At 40.0% G+C, this 24,407-nt stretch overlaps 1 protein-coding gene across 5 annotated transcripts in view; it reads right to left on the bottom strand.

The window, feature by feature from the left end:
• The window catches only part of LOC131427224 (synaptogenesis protein syg-2), a 957,395-nt gene that overhangs the window by 409,629 nt on the left and 523,359 nt on the right, over nucleotides 1-24,407 (bottom strand). For all 5 annotated transcript variants that reach the window (XM_058590216.1, XM_058590219.1, XM_058590218.1 and 2 more), the window contains one exon: nucleotides 7,357-7,501. In XM_058590216.1, the coding sequence (XP_058446199.1) occupies nucleotides 7,357-7,501 (145 nt within the window). The remainder of the gene's footprint in view (nucleotides 1-7,356; nucleotides 7,502-24,407) is intronic.

The raw sequence follows: 24,407 nt of genomic DNA, 5'->3' as shown, positions 1-24,407 counted from the left end.
CCATTGTAGACTAGCTGGGGCACCTTCTTGCGAACGTTCCTCATTAAATTCCGTACAGACTTCTTGATGACATGTTTTGACACTTTTTTCCAATCTTTTTCGAACTGTTGAATGGTTTCGGCTGCCGAGACATGTTTCCTCAATTGGTCGAAGTTGTGTGCAATTTGGTGGATTCATATCTTTTGGGACGAGAATGGCATTTTTGCTAGTATACCATTCTACCGTTGATTTTGAGTAGTGGCAAGAAGCAAGATCTAGCCAGAAGACAACAAGATCCTTGTGGATTAGCAGGACCTTTTTTTCGACCCATTTTTGGTTTATCCTCAAAGGTGTTATCCTCACCGAACTTCCTGATTACATTTCGCACGGCTTTTTCACTTACTCCTTCCATTTTTGCTATATTTCTCAGTGACAGTCCGCGTTCTGTGCACCATTTGTACACAATTTTTCGACGTTGTTCTGCTGAAAGTCCACGCATTTCGAAACAAACTAATGAAAACGAATAAACAACTGCACAAGTGGTTAGAGAAGAGTGTAAACAACAGGACGCAACCATAAAAATTGACAAATTCTGAACCATTGCGAAATGGCAGCGGTTTTTGGTTGCATCCATACTTTCAGGGACAGTCTTTATAACTAAGCTTTAAGCCTGGAACTGAATTTTGAATCTATATTTTAGATGAGTTCGAACTCTGGATTTAGAAACTGGAACCAAATTATGGACCTGAAACTGAGTTTTAGATTTGGATTCTGAAACTGGAATTAGAATCTGGATTAAGAAACTGAGTTTGGATATTATATTCTGGAGCTAAATTTTGACTGAATCCTGGAACTGAAATTTTAGTTCGGATTCTGGAAGTGAGTTCTGAAACTAAGCTCGGAAACCTAGTTCTGCACCTGGATTCTAGAACTTGTTTATAACATTTTCTACGCTGAGCAACGATATAAAATTTTTAACACTCTTCACTCTGTAATTCCAGAACCGGAAGCCGGATCAGGGGGAATTACAGGAGACCTTCAATTTGAACCTACGTTTGTGAAAATCGGTCAAGCCATTTTCGAAAAAAATGAATGAGTGTTTCCGGTGCTTCTGGAATCGTAAACCAGGAGCCAGGATGGAGTTTTGAGTCCAGTTTAGATTTTTTTTTGCGGTTTTTGTTTCACTCGTTTAAGTGACGGTGTACAATATTTAACACACTTTACTCTATAACTCCGGAACCGAAAGTCGGATCCGGATGAAATTCAGGAATTCCATATGGCATTGTGAGACCTTTAATTTGAATCTAAGTTTATGAAAATTGGATGAGTGGTCTCTGAGTAAATCGATTGCACGTTTTTAGTTCATTTTACATATTTTACCCAATAACTCCCGAACCGGAAGTTGGATCCAGATAAAATTCAATAGCAACCTTTAAGACATTTAATATAAATCTTAGTTGAAGAAAATCGGTTGAGTGGTCTCTGAGAAAACCGAGTGCACTTTTTCTTCATTTTTTTGCACATTTTACCTCGTTACTCCCGAAGTGGAAGTGCGATCCGAGTAAAATTCAATAGCACCCTATGGAACCAAGAGACCTTTCATTTGAATCTAAGTTTGTGAAAATCGATCCAGTCATCTACGAGAAAATCACGTGCACATTTGTGTTACACACACACACACACACACACACGAACATTTGCTCAGTTCGTCGAGCTGAGTCGAATGGTTTGCGACAATCGACCCTCCGGGTCTCGGTTAAAAATTCGGTTTTCACAGCGATTGCATAGCTTTTCTATATGAGAAAGGCAAAACGCCATTAGTTTGTTAAAATCGGTTCATCAGGTTCACTGAGAAAAGTAGGTGCTCCCTTATTCCGAAACCGGAAGTCGAATTCGAGTATAATTCAGGTATTTTGAGTAGAACTACAAGAGCTTCCATTCAAATCTTCGGTTGTTCGATTCATCCGTCCCTGAGAAAATTGAGTGCACAAAAATGTTACATACATACTTTTTATATATGAGCATAACTTTTCAATATGAGAAAAGTAGAAGCTTATCATTTTCCCTTTCATTTTAATCGCGAATGTATAGATTCAAATAAGAATTATAACTAAACGTCTTGAAAAAAGTGCGCTTCTTGAAAAAGGCTGCATGATTCATAAGAAATATTTTTTTGTGATTCGTCGTTTTTTTTGTTGGAATCAGCTCGCTGCTTCAAAACTTGTGCAAGCGTTTTAAGAATGAATCGTAAACGTTACACACTTAGAAAATTTCGCTGAACTCGGCAAATTTTTACCGAATTTTTAACAGCTGAGCGTTCGGTAATCGGATTTTGTGGCTATAGTTTTATTCCATGTTGGATGTTGTGGCTGTAGTTTTATTCCACGAAAAAAATTAAAAAGTGTCAAATGTCCCGGCTGACCTGAATTATGAGCGCCTTTCAAAACACTGCACAATCCGTCGAGTCCATCAGAAATTACCCTCGAACGATTTGTGCTGGCTGCAAATGGACAAATAATACGGAAATATTTTCTTGCCTATAAGAAAGCAAAAATCTTTGAGTGTCTCTAATGTTTTAAAAACTTTAGCACCTGTACCTCAATCCATTCGATGAACCCTTGAAGATTTTTTTCATTTGGTTTATAAGAAGACACTTACTGAAAGTTTTAATAACTGTTAGACAGTTAGTAGTTCATTTCTCATAGTAGTTCGACTATTTCGATTTACCGTATGAATTGTATATCTAAAGACTGTCCCAGATAGTATGGATGCAACCAAAAACCGCTGCTATTTCACAATGGTTCAGAATCTGTCAATTTTTATGGCACTCTTCTCTAGCCACTTGTGCAGTTGTTTATTCGTTTTCATTAGTTTGTTTCGAAATGCGTGGACTTTCAGCAGAACAACGTTGAAAAATTGTGTACAAATGATGCACAGAACGCGGACTGTCACTGAGAAAGATAGAAAAAATGGGAGGAGTAAGTGAAAAAGCCGTGCGAAATGCAATCAGGAAGTTCGGTGAGGATAACACCTAACAGTTCGAAAAAGATTAGAAAAAGTGTCAAAACTTGTCGCCAAGGAGTCTGTACGGAATTTATTGAGGAACGTTCGCAAGAAGGTGCGCCAGCTAGTCCACAATGGCTAAGTAGCGTGGCGATTTTCCATGTCGCATAAATCACAATAGAATTCGATCGGAATAAAACTAAAATAAGGTTGCCGTTTTAACCAACAGCAAAACAAAAATCTAGTGTGAAGTGAATGTAGCACCTAAAATTGTGGCTCATGTGAAAGCGGCACCCAAATCGTGGTGGCACCTCGTGTCGATCGTGGTGACATCTGCAAGTGTTCGTCACGCTGATTGAGCAAATTTTACACACCGATTATATGTGAGCCTGTACATCTGTTATCTGTGAGTAAAATTTAAAGGTATTCGAATTGTTACTTGAGATGGTTCTTTGGGTTTGTTCGGACTGTTGACGTAGGACTACACAACTGTGGTCAAAATCATTGTAAATATCTATTTCGAGCATTTGAGTAAAAGTTATCTTTTCTGTTCCTCATATCTTTATTCGTGTTACGGCGAAAAATATTTACGATAAATTCTTTAAGAATTTTGAGTTTCCTGAACAGCACCGTTAGTTTGTTCATGTTAATGATGTGAGGTGGTGTGATTTTTTGTACGACCACGTTCACGGACAAATTGATTCGATAATAATTAGGAACAAAAATCCACAAATGATCCATTCGCTGATGAACATAAAATTCTCTTCCACGGTGTTAATGCACCGCACAGAGGGCAAGTCGGTTCAATACGAATTTGAAATAGGTGAAGAGACTTAATAATCGCATAAATGCTATGAAAAATGCAAAGTTTCCTCATGTATACGAAATTGTCGTCTTTATTATGGGAGAATGGTTTGGTATGCAGGGAAAATTATACATTGTTCGTTATTAATTTGAAATTTTTAACTGTTTACACGGTTTTAGTTTCCGTATTTTAGACTTGAACCCCTATTTAGAAAACAAAGGCGTACGCTCGCTAACATCCCGATCATCACGCCGTAACAAGTTTATAAAAAAAATTTGTTTTCGTAGCAAGTGCTGTTAAAAGGCTGGTCTTGTTAGTAGTTGAAATATCAAAATTTTCTAACAAGTATCAAAATGAGAAATAGATTAGACACGGTGTGTTGGTGGGATCTTATTAAATTTGGACCGTTTTTTTGTGGAAGAAGAATTTTCTCAATCACGAAAATCGCCCTTTTTATTAAGGGGCGGGTAGAGTCTAACACTTTTGAAAAATCATTTATTATTTTCTTTATATTTTCTTATAGTAAAACATTTGAAGAATTTTCTGTGAAATTGTGTGCCTATTGGAACGAAACTCTGGAAGTCAGGGACCTTTATCTATGGATTTTCTCGTTTTTCTCGAAAGCAGGTTTTGAAAGTCCGTGTCCATCGTCGTTCAAAAACTACTGCACCAATTTTTTTCCAATTTTTGCACACACTTTTTACATATAAAAAACCAAACCCCAACGTTCTCCTTTTCGTTGTTTGTTACTTTTGGGAGGTTTTATAGCTACAAAATGGCGGATTTTTTCGTGAAAAATCGTAGTTTTCACTTTGAACAACCACCAAAAATAAAAAGAAAAAAAAAAAACAAACAGAAACATTGGGGTTTAGAAAAACTTCTACTCTAACTATACTGCGTTCGTTTGTTCACTTCTGATTAGTCTGCGCTGAGATACAAGATAACCCCCCCCCCCTCTTAAGGCTAAAGTTTTGAAATGCACACTCTAAAGTTAAGTAAAATTTTTGCTTTCAGCAAATCTTTTTTTTTACGGAAAACGATCGCGGTAGGAATGCGTGTCGACCGTGAAAAATTTTACGATAATCATTCTATTTTCATTCTAGTTTTAAATTAAATGTTTTGCACGTTGTGATGAAACCCAGCTTTTCATTCTTGGTTCCATCTTACACCATGGACGAATCGTTAGTTTCGAGCGAATCCTAGACCTCATACCAACCCGAATGTCCAGCTCCACGACACCTATGGAAGAGAATTACGAGTCGTCGTCCTTCTGGAAAGTAGGTAAAACATCAACATTTCCATTTCACCTTATCCTTTATCCTTCTCTGTGAATGATGGAGATGGGAGCTGCCAAGTATGAGTTGAAAAGATATCAATTTCCAATACTATTTCCTAATGGCTTTTATTAGTCAATCAGCAAAAAACATGATGATATCTGTATGCAATCCGCCAAGACCATCGTCACAACGCATTACAATGCGCAAGTGGCTCGCAGGTTTGCTATTTGGTAGGTCCAAGTGTACATCCACAATCGAGAAGAGGGTGTGTCTTGCTCACGAAAAATAATTGTTACGGTCATCACTGAGTGGCGGTTCTGTATTCTAAATGGTTGTAGAGTTACACTTCGATGTAAATAAATGTAACAGTGTAATACTAATTTGAAACTTAATCTGATTTGAATAGTTCTCCCGGCAAAATTCGAGCGAAATATATTTTTATATACCAATTGCGCAGAACATTTCTACCAATTCCATTCCATAACAATGAATATTGTTATAGATACTTCTTAATTGCGATTGACGATTATATATTAGTTAATGAAGGTTGGGTGTTCCTGATATGTTGCTTTTTTTTCAAATTCAACTATTTTCAGGATCGGTTTGACAGGCAGCTAGGGTTTCAAAATATATTCCCTTTTTTTCAAATATCGATGAGTGAGTTTGAGAATTGCATTTTCAATGTCATCCTGAGCGGTCGAATCTCGTATCTGTGATTTTCCGGGTACTAATGGAAACTTGCTGGCGATATCAGGACCGATGAGTCAGATTGAAAAGTAAAGTCTTGATATTACACATTTCTTTTGTAGAACTTGACATTTCCGTTTCAACAGTTTTAGCAGCCGATTCTTGACGTTCAGGAATCATTGCATGGCTAGTACTACGATTCTACTGACACACTATGAATACTTCCAGGTCCGGGTTCAAACATACGACAACTAGCTTGTGGAAAAAGTGTTCTATGCCATGAACCACCAACCCAAATTACAACAACGATCAGAGACAGACTCTGTTCAATCGAGTTGCCTTCAGAGATGTGGTAATTGGCTATTGAGGAATACTTCCTTTTTTTCTCAATCAAATCTGATCAACTAACTTTTTCCAATTTGTCTTTCTTTGGGTAGGGAACGGTGCAGAAACTACCTTAATATGTGTGGTGATAATCTAGTACTATGACTTTCGATATTCTCTGCTATGAAGTAGCCCATCATAGAATTTCATCCATTGGGAAAACGTTACTTCGGGGATCTCACCGAGGAGTATCAAAAAGGAATGAACGTTCGCTCCAAAGTATTTTTTTTTACTTTTTACAGCACAATTCACGATATTTTTCGGTGTCGAATTTGCGGAATGCCAATTTCAATCAAAATAACTTCACTGAATCTAATTTAATCAAACTAAATATATAAACCGGAACAAAAAAGTCGAAACAATTTTTTAGTTGCTGTGTAGGTTTTTTTTCTTCTACGATACAAGGCACGTGTTCCGTGTGTCTTTTTTTTCTAGCTCCTAGCCTCTGGCTTCGACGGAAACTGTACCGTCATTCTATTTGCAGGACCAAAGCAGCTGCTTTAGTCCAACTTTGCTGAACCATAACCAGCCAGTCAGCCAACCGGGAACTGGGAGGACGAAAAGCAAATATCACCATCGGGTCCCTTTCGGTGAGCCACTATTCATTTCCTCCCGCACAGACCGTTTTAGGGTTTGGGACCACCCGAAAATGGCTCACCGACCGTTGACAACTGTTGGCCAGTTAACGGAATAAATTGTTCGATTCGTATGGGAACAGGAAAAAAAAACAGCAATAAAATCCTGGTCGATGGTGGTCACCCCGAAGGTACCCTTCGAATCGAGCGCAGTGAAAAAAAGGTACACAAGAAGAAAAGAGAAAAAATAAACTAAAGTCACCTTTTCCGGCTGAACGGAGAGCCGGTCGTTGTGTGTTTGATAAAGAGATAAGGCATAAAATTAAACGGTTCATTTGCATTTGAAAGCACCTTTTTGACGGCACTTTGAGATAGGACCGTTTGAAATGTTTTTCCCCGGAACGAAGAGAAGCGAAGGGATTTTTTGTTCTGTTGTTGCGATGAGAAGAGCATTAGCATACGCGGAACAGTCAAAATGTACTCTAGCTCTGAAATATTTTAAACGTTAGTTTAGTTTGACTTTTTTTGCATTCCGGATTCTGTTGGAGCAACAACAAGATTTACTCATTATCACTTCAACCCTCCCCCCCGGAGGAACCGGTGAAAAATTCGTTCGACCCGATTTATTGGCTGTAAATATACTCACAGAAAACATTCAACTTCGCAGAGGCTTCCTTCGTCCCTCGTTTGACCAGTTCGTTGGTGGCCCGGCAGGTGAGGCTTTTCCCGTGGTCATCCCGTTTCGGTGTGAAGCTAAGCGTCGCTATCGTGCTGTTGCCGTCGTCCGTTGTCTGGAATACAAAAAATATAAAACAGTGGCAATTAGAATTCAAGATAAGCCGTACGGTCCCCAGCCGGAAAATTGTTCTCATCTCAAGGCAGTTGTTTTTTTTCTGTCGAATTTGGGTCGAACCGGGGCAACGGGGAAAAGGTACGACTCGAGTAATTATAATTCTTCAAACGGCTAAGGAAGTCAAGATGTTCCAAATTGAATTGTAAGGAGATACGTGCAATCGGATGGTGAAAAAAAAACGGGAGAAGATTGGTTTATTTGAATTCTAAGTTTGTCGCAGACCATTTTCGAGAACGGACCATCAGACGTCCACAGCAATGACCCTTCCTTGCTAAATTTGAGATGGGATAATTTATTTCTGAAAGCACCATTAATTGCACCGTACTAGCTGGAAGGGAAGTTGCTGTAAGCCCTTTGGGATGATATGTCTGGTGTAGGTTGGACGGATGACAGAACAAGGCGAACCATTTTCCGAGTAAAGTAATTTCAATCTTCTGAGGGGAATGATTAAGTTCTGCTGTTTCTAAGGAAGGTGTTTTATTAGTTACAATTAGTAGATTGAATGGTTTCCTAGGAGCTGGATCTGAAAAAACTTTGAGCGATTCGGAAAAAAACTGGACTATATCAGCGTGACAGATGGTCAACAATATGTATTCTAGAGAGCTTCTCCCACCACGCAGTCCGACATGTGACCTGAATATATTTCACATTCCCTTGAGAGCAAGGGTATCATCAAAAAAAAAACCTAAAAAAAAGAATAACCTTTCCCTCTAGCAGCCGAACGTTGACCGCCCACTTCCAGGGTTTCCGCTGGCGCTTTTAACCGCTAATGATGCCGAGTGAATTTACGGCACGGAAAGACCCTGTTCCATTAGCATAAACATCTATTAAATATTTCCCATTATGAGCAAGCGCGAAGTAAAAGTTTATTTTTCCACATTCACCAAACGCTCGCAACGCAACACCAATCCGTTCGTTCGTCCGTCCGTTGGGTCGACCGTTGAAACAAAAGGCGGTTGGGAGTTTTGCTTCATATCCCGCGGGCCTCGGACACGGAGAACTCACACGTTACGCAGATCCATATCCATATCCACTCCTTGTTTGGGTGATGATGAAGTGTTGGTGTATTTTCCTAAAAAATACAACGAGGAAACATAACACGGCCGGTATATCATCTCTTGCAGGAGAGGTTTTCCACCGTTTTTTTTTTGTTTGCCAGCACCAGGCGAAAATAATCTGCGAGTATGTTGGATATTACAGGAGTAAATTTACTTATTCAACAATTGTTTTTTTTATTGCTGCTCACTTTCAAGCATCCATTCTGGAGAACGCAAGCTACCGCTAATGAGCTGTTTGCTTTGGGTCAAATACTTGGTAATTACTGTGACTCCCCGTGAGTTTCCCCGGCTGAGATGAATAGAATAATAATAAAAAAAAACACTAGGGAATTGCGAGTACACTGATGGCCTTGGCGTTGATGACTTTTTAATCCGGTTCCCATTAATCCAACCTTTTTAATTTATTTTTCAACAGTGTTAATCCGCCGCTTGACCGGGGCGTTTTTTTTTATCACCGTCGGTTCATCGACCATTAATCGTTTTGGATCAACGAAACATAATTGGAACTCAGCTTGTGAATGACGAAGTGATTAAATTGTAAAATATATCAATCAGGTCAGGAAAAACCAAAAGCCACTTGCAAATTATGCAAGCTTTTTTTTCGACATTTATGTCAAGAATGTTGGTATTATTAAAGAAACGAGATTTCAGACAATCCACGGATTGATTTAGGCTATAATAGGTGAACATAAGGAGTCTATCGAAAATAAGCTATCCACATACATGTGTGTTGTACGCATGTATTTGTGTTTTATGCTCAGATCACAGCATGCTGTACGTTTGGCTGTCAGCTTTCGTTTGTTTACTTGTTCGTGCGGTTGAAATTCTGCGTTTTAAAAATGTCGCGTATTGAAAAGGAAATGAAAATTAAGGTTCTGGACACATGGCTAAGTGAAAAGGGTATTACTATGCGAATATTGGTGAAGCGGTTTGAAATTCATCATGCCAGTTTTAAAACTATCATTAGTAAGTTTGGGGAACACTATTCTTTGGATGAGCTACCAGGAACAGGCAGAAAACCCGGTTTTTCCAATTCGAAACTGGACCACAAAGTGGTATCTCTAACCTTCTTTTTTTTTATTCGGGAGCAGGGAAAAGCCCGCTGGAGCTGGAATTTACAATCTCTCTCTCCAGCAGGCATAAAACCTCCTCATCTTTTTATATAAACAGATTACAAAGATCCAACAGATAAACTGCTTAATACTAAGGGCTTAAAGTAAAATTACTCTCGGCGAGGGTCAAAAGTGACTGGACGGTGACGTTGAAGGCCGCCACCTGCTGTCCGTGAGGGTCCGCGGGAAAACCCCCAAGTCACAAACACTCGGCGGGTGTCCGGCATGCTAGACATCAAAGGGAGTGACCCTCGGAGAGCGGTGAATAAAAGCAGTGCAGCAAAAAAAGGAGAGAAAAAGAGAGAAGTGAATATTGTAGTAAATGGAATTACGAAGGTGTTCGAAGGGGTGGAAAAGGGAGGGGAGCGTTTCGAAAGAAGTTGGAAGCGGCAAAAGATCAAGTTAATTGCCTCAAAAGATTGTGAAAAGATGAAGAAGGGGGGATGCAAAAAGTATTAGTAACATCATAAAGATCTAGTTAGTTCCGAAGAAGATGGTGGACAGCCGGGGGATTGAGAGAGTCGAGCGGATGTTAGAAACAAACCTAGTGGTGAATATTTACTAAGGGAGCACTAAACCAAACTTGTGGATTAGATACTAAATTAACCCTAAAGCTAAATCTAGAATTTAAGTATTGTAGTTGGAAGGACTGTTTGAGATTGTGTTTAAAAAAAATTGTTTTATGGTATTGCGAGACAGGGTAAAATCAAATACACGAGAACATTGATTGAATAGACGACACATACTGGAGAAAGGTTCATTATAGCCATAATTAGTGCGAGCGGTGTGAATTCTCAGGAATTGATGAGATCGAAGATTTCGAGAATGAATATTTAAATTTAGTTTGCCTAACAATTCGGGGCAATCAATTTGAGATTGCAACAGATCTGCCACGAATATTGCCCTGGAGAGATCTCGGCGAACAGATAACAGGTGTAGATCAATCAGTTTACAGCGTTCCTGATCCATGAAGAACAAATCAATGCCAATACGTAATTTGGCCAAAAAAGCAGGAACGAGTGTCCGAATGGTCCAGCGTATCAACAGGCGAAATCACCTGAAGACCTACAAGAAGCAGAAAATCTCGAAACAAATTCTAGAACAGAAGAAGCGAGCAGCAACAATGACCCGGAAATTGTATTCGCGTCTTTCGCAGTGTACGAAACCATGCGTTTTGATGGACGATGAAACTTATGTAATGGAGAATTCAAAACCCCTTCCAGGTCCACAATACTTTACTGTCGTCGTTGGGGAGGATGTGAGCGATCCGATGACAGGTCGATTCAAGTGGAGAAATTCGGTCTAAAGGTACTGGTATGGCAAGCAATATGTTGCTGTGGTATGAAGTCAACAATTTTTTACACTACCGGAACTATACATGCAGAAATATATCGATCTGAGTGTCTCCAGCAGAGATTGCTGCCTTTATATAAGAAGCATAAAGCTTGCTTCATTTAGAATTGGAACAAACTTTTGCTCATATTGTGGCGCTCCTGGTGGACGGAATTTGGAAGTTCTTGACGCCCACGTGTCGGTAATTTTGTCAGCTTCACGTATGATTTTTGACATTCCGAAAATCGACTGTACTTTGTAAACAATCAACATGAAAGCCGAAAGAAGGAAAAAAAAAATTGCGCAGTTATTTGGAAAATCCATTGTGGTCTGCATCTAGACTAGCTAAACAGCTGAAATTGCCAAGAAATAACGTATGGCGCGTTATAAAACGGTGTAAGGAAACATTGACGACGATTCGGAAGCCTCAAGCCAATCGTCGGAGTGGAACTGTCGACCGGAAACTGCGTGGTAAGATTTTGAAGACGATTAAGAGGAATCCCAATCTGTCGGACCGTGATTTGGCCAGAAAATTCGGTGCTGCCCATAGTACCGTGAGGAGAACTCGACTCCGGGAAGGAATCAAGTCGTATCGAGCTAGCAAACAGCCAAATCGGATCATAAAACAGAATAGTGTGGTCAAAATTCGTGCTCGGAAACTATATGACCAGGTGCTGACCAAGTTCGACGGGTGTCTTCTGATGGACGATGAAACCTATGTCAAGGCTGACTTCGGGCAAATCCCAGGTCAAAAATTTTATTTGGTATCGGCGCGGGGGGATGTTCCAGCCAAATTTAAATATGTTTTTGCCAACAAAATTGCAAGAAAATTTATGATTAGGCAGGGCATTTGCAGTTGTGGCAAAAAACGATAGTTTTCGTTACAAATAAGACAGTGACATCGGAACTATACCAAAAAGAGTGTCTCCAGAAACGAATTTTGCCGTTCATTCGATCCCACGACCATCCCGTAATGTTTTGGCCAGATTTGGCAAGCTGTCATTACAGCAAATTCGTTCAAGAATGGTATGCAGAGAAAGGGGTCCAGTTTGTTCCAAAAAACCTTAACCCACCCAACTGCCCCCAGTCCCGCTCTAATGAGAAATACTGGGCAATCATGAAGAGGAGACTCAAGGCAAAGAAAAAAGTTGTCAAAGACATAAATCAGATGACGACCTGGTGGAATAAGATAGCTAAAACGATGGACGAAGAAGGTATGCGCCGCCTAATGAGCCGTTTTACAGGAAAAATTCGAGAATTCCTTCGAAACCGTGACGAATAATTTTATCCGTATTTTTTCCTAAAAGTATGAAGAAAACGTTTTGGCGGGATTTAGCGTCGGCTCACTATGCCGAAACCACTCTCAATTGTCTTGCGGAAATGGGTATAAATTTCGTTAAGAAAAATATCAATTCACCAAATAGCCCTCTGCTTCGACTCATCGAACGTTACTGGGCAATCGTGAAGAGGGTCTACAAGAAGACTGGTAAGGCAGCTCGGAACATGCAGGAGTTCAAAAAAAAATTGAGCTCAAGCGTCCAAGAAATGTGATGCAACACTTGTCCGGAACTTGATGTAGAGCATTCGACCAAATCGAGAATTTCATTCGGTTTTCATTATGCTCAAGTTTAACCTCGTACAATAAAGGATCAATTTTTAGTTTGAATAAAATATCGTTTTTTATCATAATTTGAAAGAAAAATTTGTGGTTAACTTATTTTCGATACGTGTTTAATGGAGGCGGTTTTCGATAGTAAACATTTGGTACAAACGAACCGTATTCATTTCTGTTGGTATGACATCTACCAAATAGTTTTAATATACATCAAGTCATTGAACAAACAACATATTATTTTTTCGTCGTGTTAAAAGAGGGGAATTTTGAACCAGAAATAGAAGGTTTTTTTTTTCATTTGACGAAAAGTGTTGCAGAGTTGCATCGAATGTTTATTGAGCCATTTGATGATCATGCTTTAACATATTAGAAACCACCTGCAAAAGATGATTTAAGCGGCTCAGTGATGATGATTTTGATATGAAAAATGAAGAATATTGCTTAAAGTTGATACTTCCAGTCAAAATTTAACGGCTACAATGTTTATTGTTGCACAGCAAACAATTTCTGACCGTTTAAAAGTTATGGAAGTTGTCTAAAAGTGTGGTAAATCGGTGATTGTGTGCCACTAGTGTGGTGACTAGTGGAATTTTTCTTCCAAGCCGCGAAAGAAAATCCGAAAAATTGATTTATTTTAAGAATCTTGAACGGGAAAAAATCTGGTGTAGTAAAAAAACTATATCGATTCGCAAGAATACAATGGTCTGTGTTTGGTGGGGTCGAAAAGGTGTAGTGTATCATGAGCTTCTAGAACCTAATAAAACTCTTAATACTACAGACAAAAAATGATCAATTTGAACCATAAATTGATCAGAAAACGAGTAGACTAGGTCAGAGTACACGTGCTTAATCCACCTAGCAGTGTGATGATACAATTTTTTATCAATCCGCAAGTGTTTTTTGCATGAATATTCTCAGGTGTTTTAGTTCTCGTGACATTATTTTAAAGACGTTCGTTTTAGGCGGCAATTTGAGATTTTAATCACTCTTTACTCTGTAATGTTGAAACTGCAAATCGGATCGAATTTTAATCTAAAAGTGTGACAATCGATTAAACATTCCATGACATGTCGAAGTATGTACCACTTTAGAGTTTACGCTAATTGAAGGTACTTCCAGAGCCGGTATTCAGGAACCAGCATAACCCAAACCGATTCGTATGACCATAAATCAATACGCCGAATAAATTGCAATAGTTTTGAGTCCAACTTTGAAGCATTTCGGGATTGTTATCTTCTATATCGGTATGAATTTTGAAAATTAATCATTCTGTAATTCCAGAATCGGAAGCCAGAAAGGCTATACAATCACTGCAAAAACCGACTTTTGAACCGAGGCCCGAAGGGTCTAATGTCATATACCATTCGACTCGATGAAGCTGAGCAAATGTCTGTGTGCTTGTGTGTGTGTGTGTGTGTGTGTGTGTGTGTGTGTGTGTGTGTGTGTGTGTGTGTGTGTGTGTGTGTGTGTGTGTGTGTGTGTGTGTGTGTGTGTGTGTGTGTGTGTGTGTGTGTGTGTGTGTGTGTGTGTGTGTGTGTGTGTGTGTGTGTGTGTGTGTGTGTGTGTGTGTGTGTGAGTGTGTGTGTGTGTGTGTATGTGTGTGACAAATATTGTCACTCACTTTTCTCAGATATGGCTAAACTGATTTTAACAAACTTTGATTCAAATGAAAGGTCTCACAGTCCCATACAAAGTTCCTGACTTTCATTTGGATTTGACTTCCGGTTACGGAATTACAGGGTAATATGCATAAAATATGTAAAAATAATGCACCAAAAGTGTGAAAATAATGTCACTCACTTTTCTCGGAGATGGAAGTTCTTAAGATGTCATAAGAATATCCTAATTTTTATTCGGACCAAACCCCTGGTTTCGGAGATAGGGTGCTCAGTATGAAAACGTCAATTTCAGGAATACTTTGTTCATAAGCTACCTTTTTATATTGGCTAGTGATTTTCTCTAGTTTGCAGACCATGAGACTCTGAACCAAATAAACCATTGGTAAATTTTATCCTAGTCCGACTACCGGTACTTTTTTTTCACACATTGAAAACGTCATAGAGAACCGTAAATAAATTTGTAGTTCATGTTAGTGTATGGTTGAATGAACCGAATGTTACTATGCCGATATCCAGCTTTCGGTTCCGGAAGTACCGGCAATAATAATCAAATATGATAAAATGGAGCTCACTTCACTTTCTCACATATGATTGAATAGATTTTCACTAACTTAAATTCAAATGTAGTGTATCAATGTAGTAGAATTATGAAACTGAATTCTTCAAAAGTATTTTTTGAATTTTTCAAATTGTTGTATTTCGGGGAATTTCTGCTGTAATATACAGAAAAAGTAAAAATGAGAAAGGCATCATTACACCACTAGGTGGATTAAAACAGGTTTTTGTTTATTATTTATTGTGGAGCAGGGAGAAGCCCAGTGTAGCTCCACTGTTTAGTTCAAACTGTCTCTCCAACAGACATAAAACCTCCTCTTTTTTGCATCAACAGATTACAATGATCCAAATGATACATAATACATAAGAACTTTAAACTAAAACTTAGAAATTATGCAATGATGAGAGAAAACTGATACTTAACATACTATTGTAGTTACTAGAACCTATCGAGACAAATAACTAAGCCTTTTTAGAACATTGCGAGAATGAGGAAGGTCAAATACATTGGAGCAATTGTTAAATATTAGTCAAAGGTTCGTAATAACCGTAGTTAGTTCTAGCTGAGGGTATTCTAAGAAATGGGTGGAAACGAAGAGTACGGTGATGGATATCTAAGTGTAACAATTGTAGAAGATCTGAACAGTCTATACGAGCTTGTAGTAAATCAGCGACAAAAACAACCTTACAGACGTCACGTCGAACAAAGAGCAAATTTATGTCAATCAGCTTGCAACAATCTTCGTAGCTCGGAAGGTTTAATGGGTCTCTCCAGGGAAGACGACGAAGTGCAAAACGGACGAATTTGCTTTGGATTGATTCAAGGCGTTGAATGTCTCGAAGGTAAAAAAATGACCAAACGGCTCATGCATACTCTAGAGTCGAGCGTATCAAGCTACAGTTAATTAATTTTGTCTTTGTTGATTTGGCTTTTTTTGAGAAAACGAATCCAAAACTGAATATCACTAAAACAGAAACAGGTTTATTTGGTTATCGACTATCCAAATCTGCAAACCCGATAAACCTGTTTGTAAAAAAACGGTTGAGTCATCTCCGAGAAAATTGAATGAAATTATTTGTCACACACGCATTTGCTGATCTCGACGAACTTACGAACGTACTTAGAAACAATTGTGTGTAACAGTATAAAAAATCGTGTTTCACGTTGCTCCCCACCATTGCTTTTTCATACAATGCACAAAGCTCCTACTGCTAGAATAGGGGGAAAAGTCGCTTACCCAAAAATGTCGATATCTCCATTAAAAATGGACGGACTTTAACAATCTTTCTGTTTTCAAGGTCAAGTGTGACAGAAAATGCCTGCGATCGCAAGATGTTGTTCAATGTTCAGGTCATGCTGACTTCTTTCTTCGATTAACGTGGTGTGATGCACTTTGAATTCCTACCACCTTGCCAAATTGTCAAAATGCAATATTATTTCGGTATTTATGCATACCGATCGGTGACGTGGCTGAACTGAAGACTGATCTGCTACGAGGAAAGTATCGATTGAAAAGGTAGAAGCTGAATCGAAGACGGCATCGAAGGTCATACCGAAGAAGGACTACTTGCCATTCTTCGAGGATTGGAATCAAAGTTAGCATAAGTGTATTTTGTAGAAGCTTAGAAAGGGACACAATCGATTTAGAAAAATAAATGACGATTTTTAGTTTGAAAATCACATTCCGACTATTTTTCAGGCAACAGTATTTTTATTATTTGTATTTCATGAGGAGTTAGGGTCACTAGAAAACTACAATATTTTTAGGTGAATTAAAGTTCACAAATGATCACAAACGATTCGATTTGGTATATTCTGATTGGGTTCAACATCATTTTCGGTTTTCAGTGAAAAACCGTACACTGTGCAGTGACGATATTCAACCGAAGCTTGGAAAATCGATAATGACAGTAAATGATTCACAGTTATTTTTATCTGTTGGTGCTCGTATCATCAGTATTTTTTGTTTCCAAGAGGTTCTGGTTGTAATTGCTTTGATTTTTCATATATTAGACGGTGATGGTGATTGCCGATAATTTGACAGAAGCTGCTCGATATTTATCTATATTGTATACAACATTTTCAATCCGGTAGAAGATGCTAGAAGAACTCGTGTGTCTCAATGCAATTTTTGTACATTTCTTCGTTCCACTTCATACTCTGAGTATTTCACGGCCCCCCCAAAAAAAATTACAGTCTGATAATGATTGGTGCTGTGTGGAATTTACCAAGAGAGAGTCGCAAGTTGACAATTATCGCAGAAAATCGAATCGATGATTCGACTTGATGATTCTCATACTAGGTTGCAATATTTCAAAACCCTTGTGTGGAGCATTCACAGAATTTTCATAGACACAAATTAAACGCACATAGTTGGAATAGGCGGCAATAGTAAAATGATTCTATCGCTATTATCAACTGCCCATACAGAATCGGATCGCGAAACGAGAATAAGCGACCGTTTGTTGCTTCAGAGAGAATCCCCACAGCAGCGTGCTAACCTTTGATTCTCAGACAGGTCATCGAGAGAAATTCGCTCTCGCGCTGGTGTCTATTCTATGTTAAGGGCTGAGGACAGTACCGTAAAGTGGTAGGTCTTTTGCTATTTCCTCGTTTACAATTAAATTTTCCTGAAAACGGTGCAGAATATAGAAAAACCCACCTGACAATGTCTTCGAAACTTAGTTGAGAATATTCTGTGAAAATTTCAGAATGATTCATTGAGTTTAGCGGTCGTGTTGTATTTTTTTCTGACTGAAGAACTGCCGAAAATTGGAACGCTCGGAAATCTTGTTCATCGAATATCTCGGCTTTGAAGGCTTGTATCATAAATCTACCGTGACAAAATCTAGATAATTTAGTTTAGATGCGATTAGTTCAGTTAGCGTTCATCTTCCGAGCCAAACAGTCGATGTTTTCTCAGAAGTCGCAAAATCTTTCACTACGTTTATTTGCCAATCGGATCCATCAAGTTTCAAGTACCGTGCTCGCGATAACCGCGACGTAAACGCCGGGATGCGTGAAAACACGTTTCGGATCGATTATTCGAGTTTTCCGAAACACTTTTCGCACGAAGTGATCCATAAATTCGTCGGAAAGGAGCTCGGTTTAACCCGCGAAAATGTGCTCCAACTTCAGCCAAGCAGACGGCTTGGATGTACCTTCGTGAAGGTCAGTAACCTCGAGCTGGCCGAGAAGATTGTGGAGCAACACGACAACAAGCACGAGTTCAACGTCGACGGGAAGTCCTACAAGTTACGAATAACGATGGAGGACGGAGCGGTTGATGTACAAATATTCGATCTTCCCGAAGACGTCACCAACACACAAATCGCGTCTTTTCTCGCTGAATACGGCGAGGTGCTAAAAGTTCGTGACCTCCTTTGGGATAATCGTTACGGTGCATTTGAAGGAGTGAAAACTGGTGTGCGTATCGCTAGGATGGTGGTGAAGAAGAATATCCCATCACTCGTGACCATCCAGGGGGAAGACACAGCGGTAGGTTACAAGGGGCAGCGGCACACTTGCTTACATTGCCACGAATTTGTACACATTGGCATCCCGTGTGTGCAAAACAAGAAGCTACTAGTTCAGAAGCTTACAGCGGACCTCTCATACGCGAACGTCACAAAAATGTCGGCCCAGCCGAAGAAGACAGTACCGATGAAAAAACCACCGCGGCAACAGCCAGCGGACACACAAACACAATCGTCGCCCGAACCCGCGGGACTCCAACCGAGCATTTCGAGCCTCGACTCGAAGATAACCGAGACACAGCAGAACAACACAATGGCTCCTCCAGCTACACCTGCTTCCATCCAGCTGAGAATTACTGCAGCACAAGCTGCCCCCCAGCCCTGGATACCGGCAACTATCAGTTCACAACGAAAGAACGATGGAAATGAAACGGACAGCTCGCAGACATCGAACGGTCCACGCCGCTCGAACAGACAGCCGAACAAGAAATTAAAACCCAGCAAGACCGAGTCTGCACACACTGACCTATCGGACAGTGAAATGCAATCTTGATGGACTTCGTCAGCGTTAACATTGGAACCATCAATATAAACACAATAACCAACGAAACAAAACTGAGTGCTTTCCGCACTTTCGTCCGATCGATGGATCTCGATATCGTCTACTTACAAGAAGTTGAAAACGAAACACTAACATTACCCGGCTACAACGTGGTGTGCAATGTGGACCATGCGAGGAGAGGAACCGCAATCGCTCTCAAAGAACATATAAAATTCTCTCATGTGGAAAAAAGCCTGGACGGAAGATTGATCGCACTGCGTGTAAATAATGTTACACTGTGTAATGTATATGCTCCATCTGGTACTGCTCTACGAGCGCAACGCGAACGTTTCTTCAACACAACTGTCGCTTACTACCTTCGTCATCGGACAGAACACACAATCTTCGGTGGCGACTTCAACTGCGTGTTGAGAATATCCGATGCTACGGGAACGAACGCTAGCCGATCGTTACAATCGACCGTCCAACAACTACAACTACAGGACGTATGGCTACAGCTTCGACCACGTGACATTGAGTACACGTACATCACGCACAACTCTTCGTCCAGGCTCGATCGTCTGTATGTGAGCGCTGGCCTGCGGAATCACCTGAGAACCACCGCTACTCACGTCTGCTGTTTCTCCGATCACAAAGCTGTTACCGCTAGAATTTGCCTTCCTTTCACCGACAGACCTCATGGTACCGGATTTTGGTCGCTTCGCCCGCATCTTTTGACCACCGAAAACATTGACGAGTTCCAAATACGGTGGCAATATTGGACTCGTCAGCGCCGTAACTACCATACTTGGATGGAATGGTGGTTAAAGTGCGCAAAACCAAAAATAAAATCATTCTATCGCTGGAAGTCAAAGCTTGCCTTCGATGAATTCTATCGGGAGCAGCAGCGTCTGTTCGGCTTACTACGACAAGCGTATGACGGATATCAAAACAATCCGGGCATGCTTACCACGATCAACCGAATAAAAGCAGAGATGCTCTCTCACCAGCGACGATTTTCGGAGATGTTTATTCGGATCAACGAGACATTCGTAGCAAACGAACCCCTTTCTACCTACCAGCTGGGTGAGCGTGTGCGGAAAAGAACCACTATCGAGCGCCTGAAGAACGAACGAGACGAAGTCATCGAAGACTCTGTTGCCATCCAGGACCATATGGTGCAATACTTCACCGATCTTTACGCACGTGAGTATGTAGAGGAAGTAGAAGGGGGCCCCTTTCAGTGCCAGCGAGTTATACCCGAGCAGGATCCAATTAATGAGTCCTGCATGAACGAAATCACCACAAGCGAAATACTATCTGTTATCCGTGGTAGTGCTTCGAAAAAATCACCCGGGTCCGATGGGCTGCCTAAGGAATTTTACTTACGCAGTTTTGACGTAATCCACCGAGAGCTCAACCTGATCATGAATGAGGCGATCAGATCTAACCTTCCTGCACAGTTCGTCGATGGGATAATTGTGTTAGTAAAAAAGCGTGGAGCGGGTGACACCGCTCGTTCGTACAGGCCTATTAGTCTTGTCAATTTTGACTACAAAATTCTTGCACGGATTCTTAAACTGAGAATTGAAAATATTATGTACTCCCATAACATATTAACTGAGTCGCAAAAATGTGCTAGTTCCACCAACATATTTCAAGCTACGTTGGCGGTAAAAGATCGGATAGTCCAGCTAAAAGCAAACAAAAGGAAAGGCAAACTGGTATCTTTCGACCTTGATCACGCTTTTGATCGGGTGGATCAAGGTTTTCTATACAAAACCATGCACTCTTTAGGCTTTAACGCGGGGCTTATACATTTGCTTTCTCGCATATCAGAAGCTTCTACGTCGCGTTTACTGATAAACGGACACCTCTCAGCACCCTTCCCTATTCAGCGGTCAGTCCGCCAAGGAGACCCTCTTTCGATGCATTTGTTTGTGCTTTATTTGCACCCTCTATTGCGCCAGCTGGAGCGGGTGTGTGGGACAGACCTGATTGTTGCGTATGCGGACGACATCAGTACTATTGTTACCAGTGCAGACCGGCTGGATAATATGCGTGCGCTCTTTAGGCATTTTGAACGAGTGGCAGGGGCTCGCTTGAACGAAGCGAAGACAACTGCCATCAATGTTGGTGTAACAGAAAATCCTCTTGTAGTTGACTGGGTACGCACCGAACCAACAATAAAAATACTTGGCATCGTCTTCACAAACTCAGTGCGAGAAATGGTGGCGCTCAATTGGGACGCAATTGTGACAACTTTTGCACGTCAGGTTTGGTTGCACTCGATTCGTTGTTTAGAGTTGCATCAGAAAGTAACCCTTCTGAACATATTCATTTCGTCTAAGATGTGGTACGTGGCGGCGAATTTGTACCCAACACCGGCTCACATTGCAAAACTTACGGCCACCATGAGAACCTACCTCTTCCGTGGTGCATGTGCTACTGTGCCGATGCAACAATTGGCACGAAGTAAAAAAGATGGCGGACTCAAACTGCATTTACCGGCTTTGAAATGCAAGGCACTGCTGATCAACCGTCATCTGCAAGAGATTGATATCCTTCCGTACTATTCTTCCCTTCTTCACCAAGCAACTTCCCCCCGCGCAAATTCCGTCTCAGACCTCCCCTGTCTAAAAACAATACTACAAAATTATCCTCAGCTCCCTTTCCAGATCCGCCAACACCCATCCACCAATCTCATTCACAGTTTTTATGTAATGCGTACAGACAGACCAAAGGTAGAAACAACAAATCCTGGATATAACTGGCCTCAGATATGGAAGAACATCGATGCCCGAGAGCTGCTACCATCTCAACGCAGTGCACTGTATATGTGGGTCAACCAAAAAGTTTCACACAGACGACTAATGAATGTAATGCGACGAACCGACGGCGAGCAATGTTTGCATTGTACAGGACAGATTGAAACCATCGAACACAAATTCTTCGAATGCTTGAGAGTAAGTGAAGCTTACGATCTTCTACAGCAAAAACTTTCGGAACTAGTTGGTAGCCGGCACACATTCCAGAGTGGTGAACTGCTACGACCATCATTAGAGTGGATCGCGAAAACTACGCGAACGCAAATCTTAAAGACTTTGTTAAGCTACATCAACTTTATTGAAGAATGCAGCGGCGCAGTAGATATAAACGCATTACGTTTTAATTTTAGTATCCCGATATAATTATTTTATCTTTTTTTCCAATTGAGACATAATAAACGTATTTAAAAAAAAAAAAAAAAAAAAAAAAAAATTAGTACATAAAAACATATATGTTATAGAGATAAGAATAAAGTCTTGTATTTTTCTGTGAAACAAATCCGCAGTTTCAATGCATCCGCCATTTTTTTCGCTTTGATTTCCTGATAGCATTCTGAAAAAGGAGAGAGAAATAAAATTGGCTCGACAAGGCTGCCAAACACACAGACATTCAATCATTGTGAAAGTTGAATATTTTTTCATTGTTCATTGGAATCCATGTAATGTCCAACCCATACAATAGATTAATGTCTAAAACTTCTCATCAAAATATTGAAATGTATGCTGGCAACCCGGTACTGTTTGCTCATATACGAGAGAGCACAAGAGAAATACGATGCGCAAAGCGATGGGCGAGCCACGTGGTCGATTTAAAACTCAACACGTGACCCTCTGTCCTCAGACCTTGAATAAACCATGCCGGTTTTTTTTGCTGCTGCGATGATATCCATCTCTCTTTGATGGCACTGATTGAATCGTGTGAATAGTTGTTTGCTAGTGAGCATTCTTTTATGAAGTGAGAGACGCTTTGTCTCTTTTCGTTTGTTTTGGATGCGATCATTTACGAATGAGACAGTTAAAAAACGAATCTGAGACTGTTGGATTAGATTCATTTCATTGAAAATGCGTGACAATTTTAAGCTAGGGAGTTAAATCAAGAATACTCTTTCTGTGAAGCAGTTTTTAAAGGTTATTGTGCGGCTAAGTTTCTGATGTTAAATCTATCTCTAAGATTAAACTAATCAAAACAAATTTGATAGGTTATGTGTATGATTAGGTAAAAAGGTATCTAGAATTGGAATTCAATTTAGAGAAATGGCTCTGGGTGAGATGGATTTCATTGAAAGTAGCTCATACCATATCACTGATATTTCCATTTCTAGTGTAGCGGGACATTACGTTGAAAACGTGGGATTGAAGGACTTTTTTTCTAGTAGTTTAATCGAAATTGTATGACCGCTACAACTTCAGGTCTGATTTCAAATTTTAGCTTCAGATTCTTCGATTTTAGCTTCAGATGCATCATGGAAAGAGTGCATTTTCTGGCGTGGCTCGGAAATCTCCGATTTGATGAAAGATTTTGAGTTTTGTGGCAATATTTCAATACTTCGTTTGACTTTGATTTAATGAAATTTTAATTTTGGTTTAAATTTACATATTTCACGATAATAGTGGTTGTGGAATGATGACTGCTCTGCATATATCATTGAGTTGCATTGAAAAATGGTAATCTAACCATGCCCATAGTCCTTGGAGTGCTTCTACTTATCACATCATTAGAGTCCGACAGCGGAAATGCGATCCATTGTTGTGGTTCAATGCATCGGCTCCAACGGGAATGGGATGAAAAATGGATGCGACTGTTTTGAATTTCTGCCTCGCTCTAGTATCGGTATGGTATTTCACATTTTTCATATCGGTTTGGTTATGATACTTGTTTGCGCGAGCACAGGGAAAAATTCGCTTTCCGCAGACTTCACCGATTGTAAACCGAATAATTGATGGAATAGAAGATGGTGTCTTGTCTAGCGAGATAAATAATAGCACAGTGGGTCTCTGTGCACGATGAAAAATCGTTGTAATCGGATGAAGTATGTGCTCTTTTTTCCCAGAGAAAACAAGAGAACTCTCGAGAGTGATTGGCTTTGAAAAATGGTTCAATTTTAATGTTGAAAAATAATCATAATTAAATTGAATGATCCAGTGGAAACATCTGTTGGTAGGCATCTGGAAAATCATGTAGGCTTTTCAAATGTGTGCTATGTTCGTAGTGAACTAATGCTTCCGTACGACAAAGAAAATTTCCAATTTTCAATCATGTCTACGCAGTTTCTAAACTAATGCTCACTCTCTCTACGAACATTATGTCATAAATCAAAACCATTCAGAGCACTTCTAGTCTCTCCAATCTCCAGAGATAACATTTCTGCTAATCGACTTTTCACCGGTTTTCATGTAACCGAATTACGTTCGAAACTGTCAACGTTTCGAGCCTTTTGTGGCACGATTTGTCGTTCGCTGAGTAGAATACTCAATGCTATTATTCCCAATTTCCTTGTAACAACAAATCTGTTTGATAACGACATCTCGCTTTCAACAAGATCAATAAACCCCTGCGCCCGGCTGGGAGTTCATACCGTCGTCGTCATCAGCATCAATGGCACTTCCTGTCAGGTTGTTTCATATCAGCAACAATAACAATAATATTTTAATCCCGGGCATGTGGATAATACAAGCGAACACCGTCGCCGATTTCGCCGTCTTCGCA

The sequence above is a fragment of the Malaya genurostris genome, chromosome 2, assembly GCF_030247185.1.
Source record: "Malaya genurostris strain Urasoe2022 chromosome 2, Malgen_1.1, whole genome shotgun sequence".
Taxonomy (NCBI): domain Eukaryota; kingdom Metazoa; phylum Arthropoda; class Insecta; order Diptera; family Culicidae; genus Malaya; species Malaya genurostris.
Note: the sequence above shows the minus strand (reverse complement) of the source record. Positions and strands in the feature narration are given on the sequence as shown.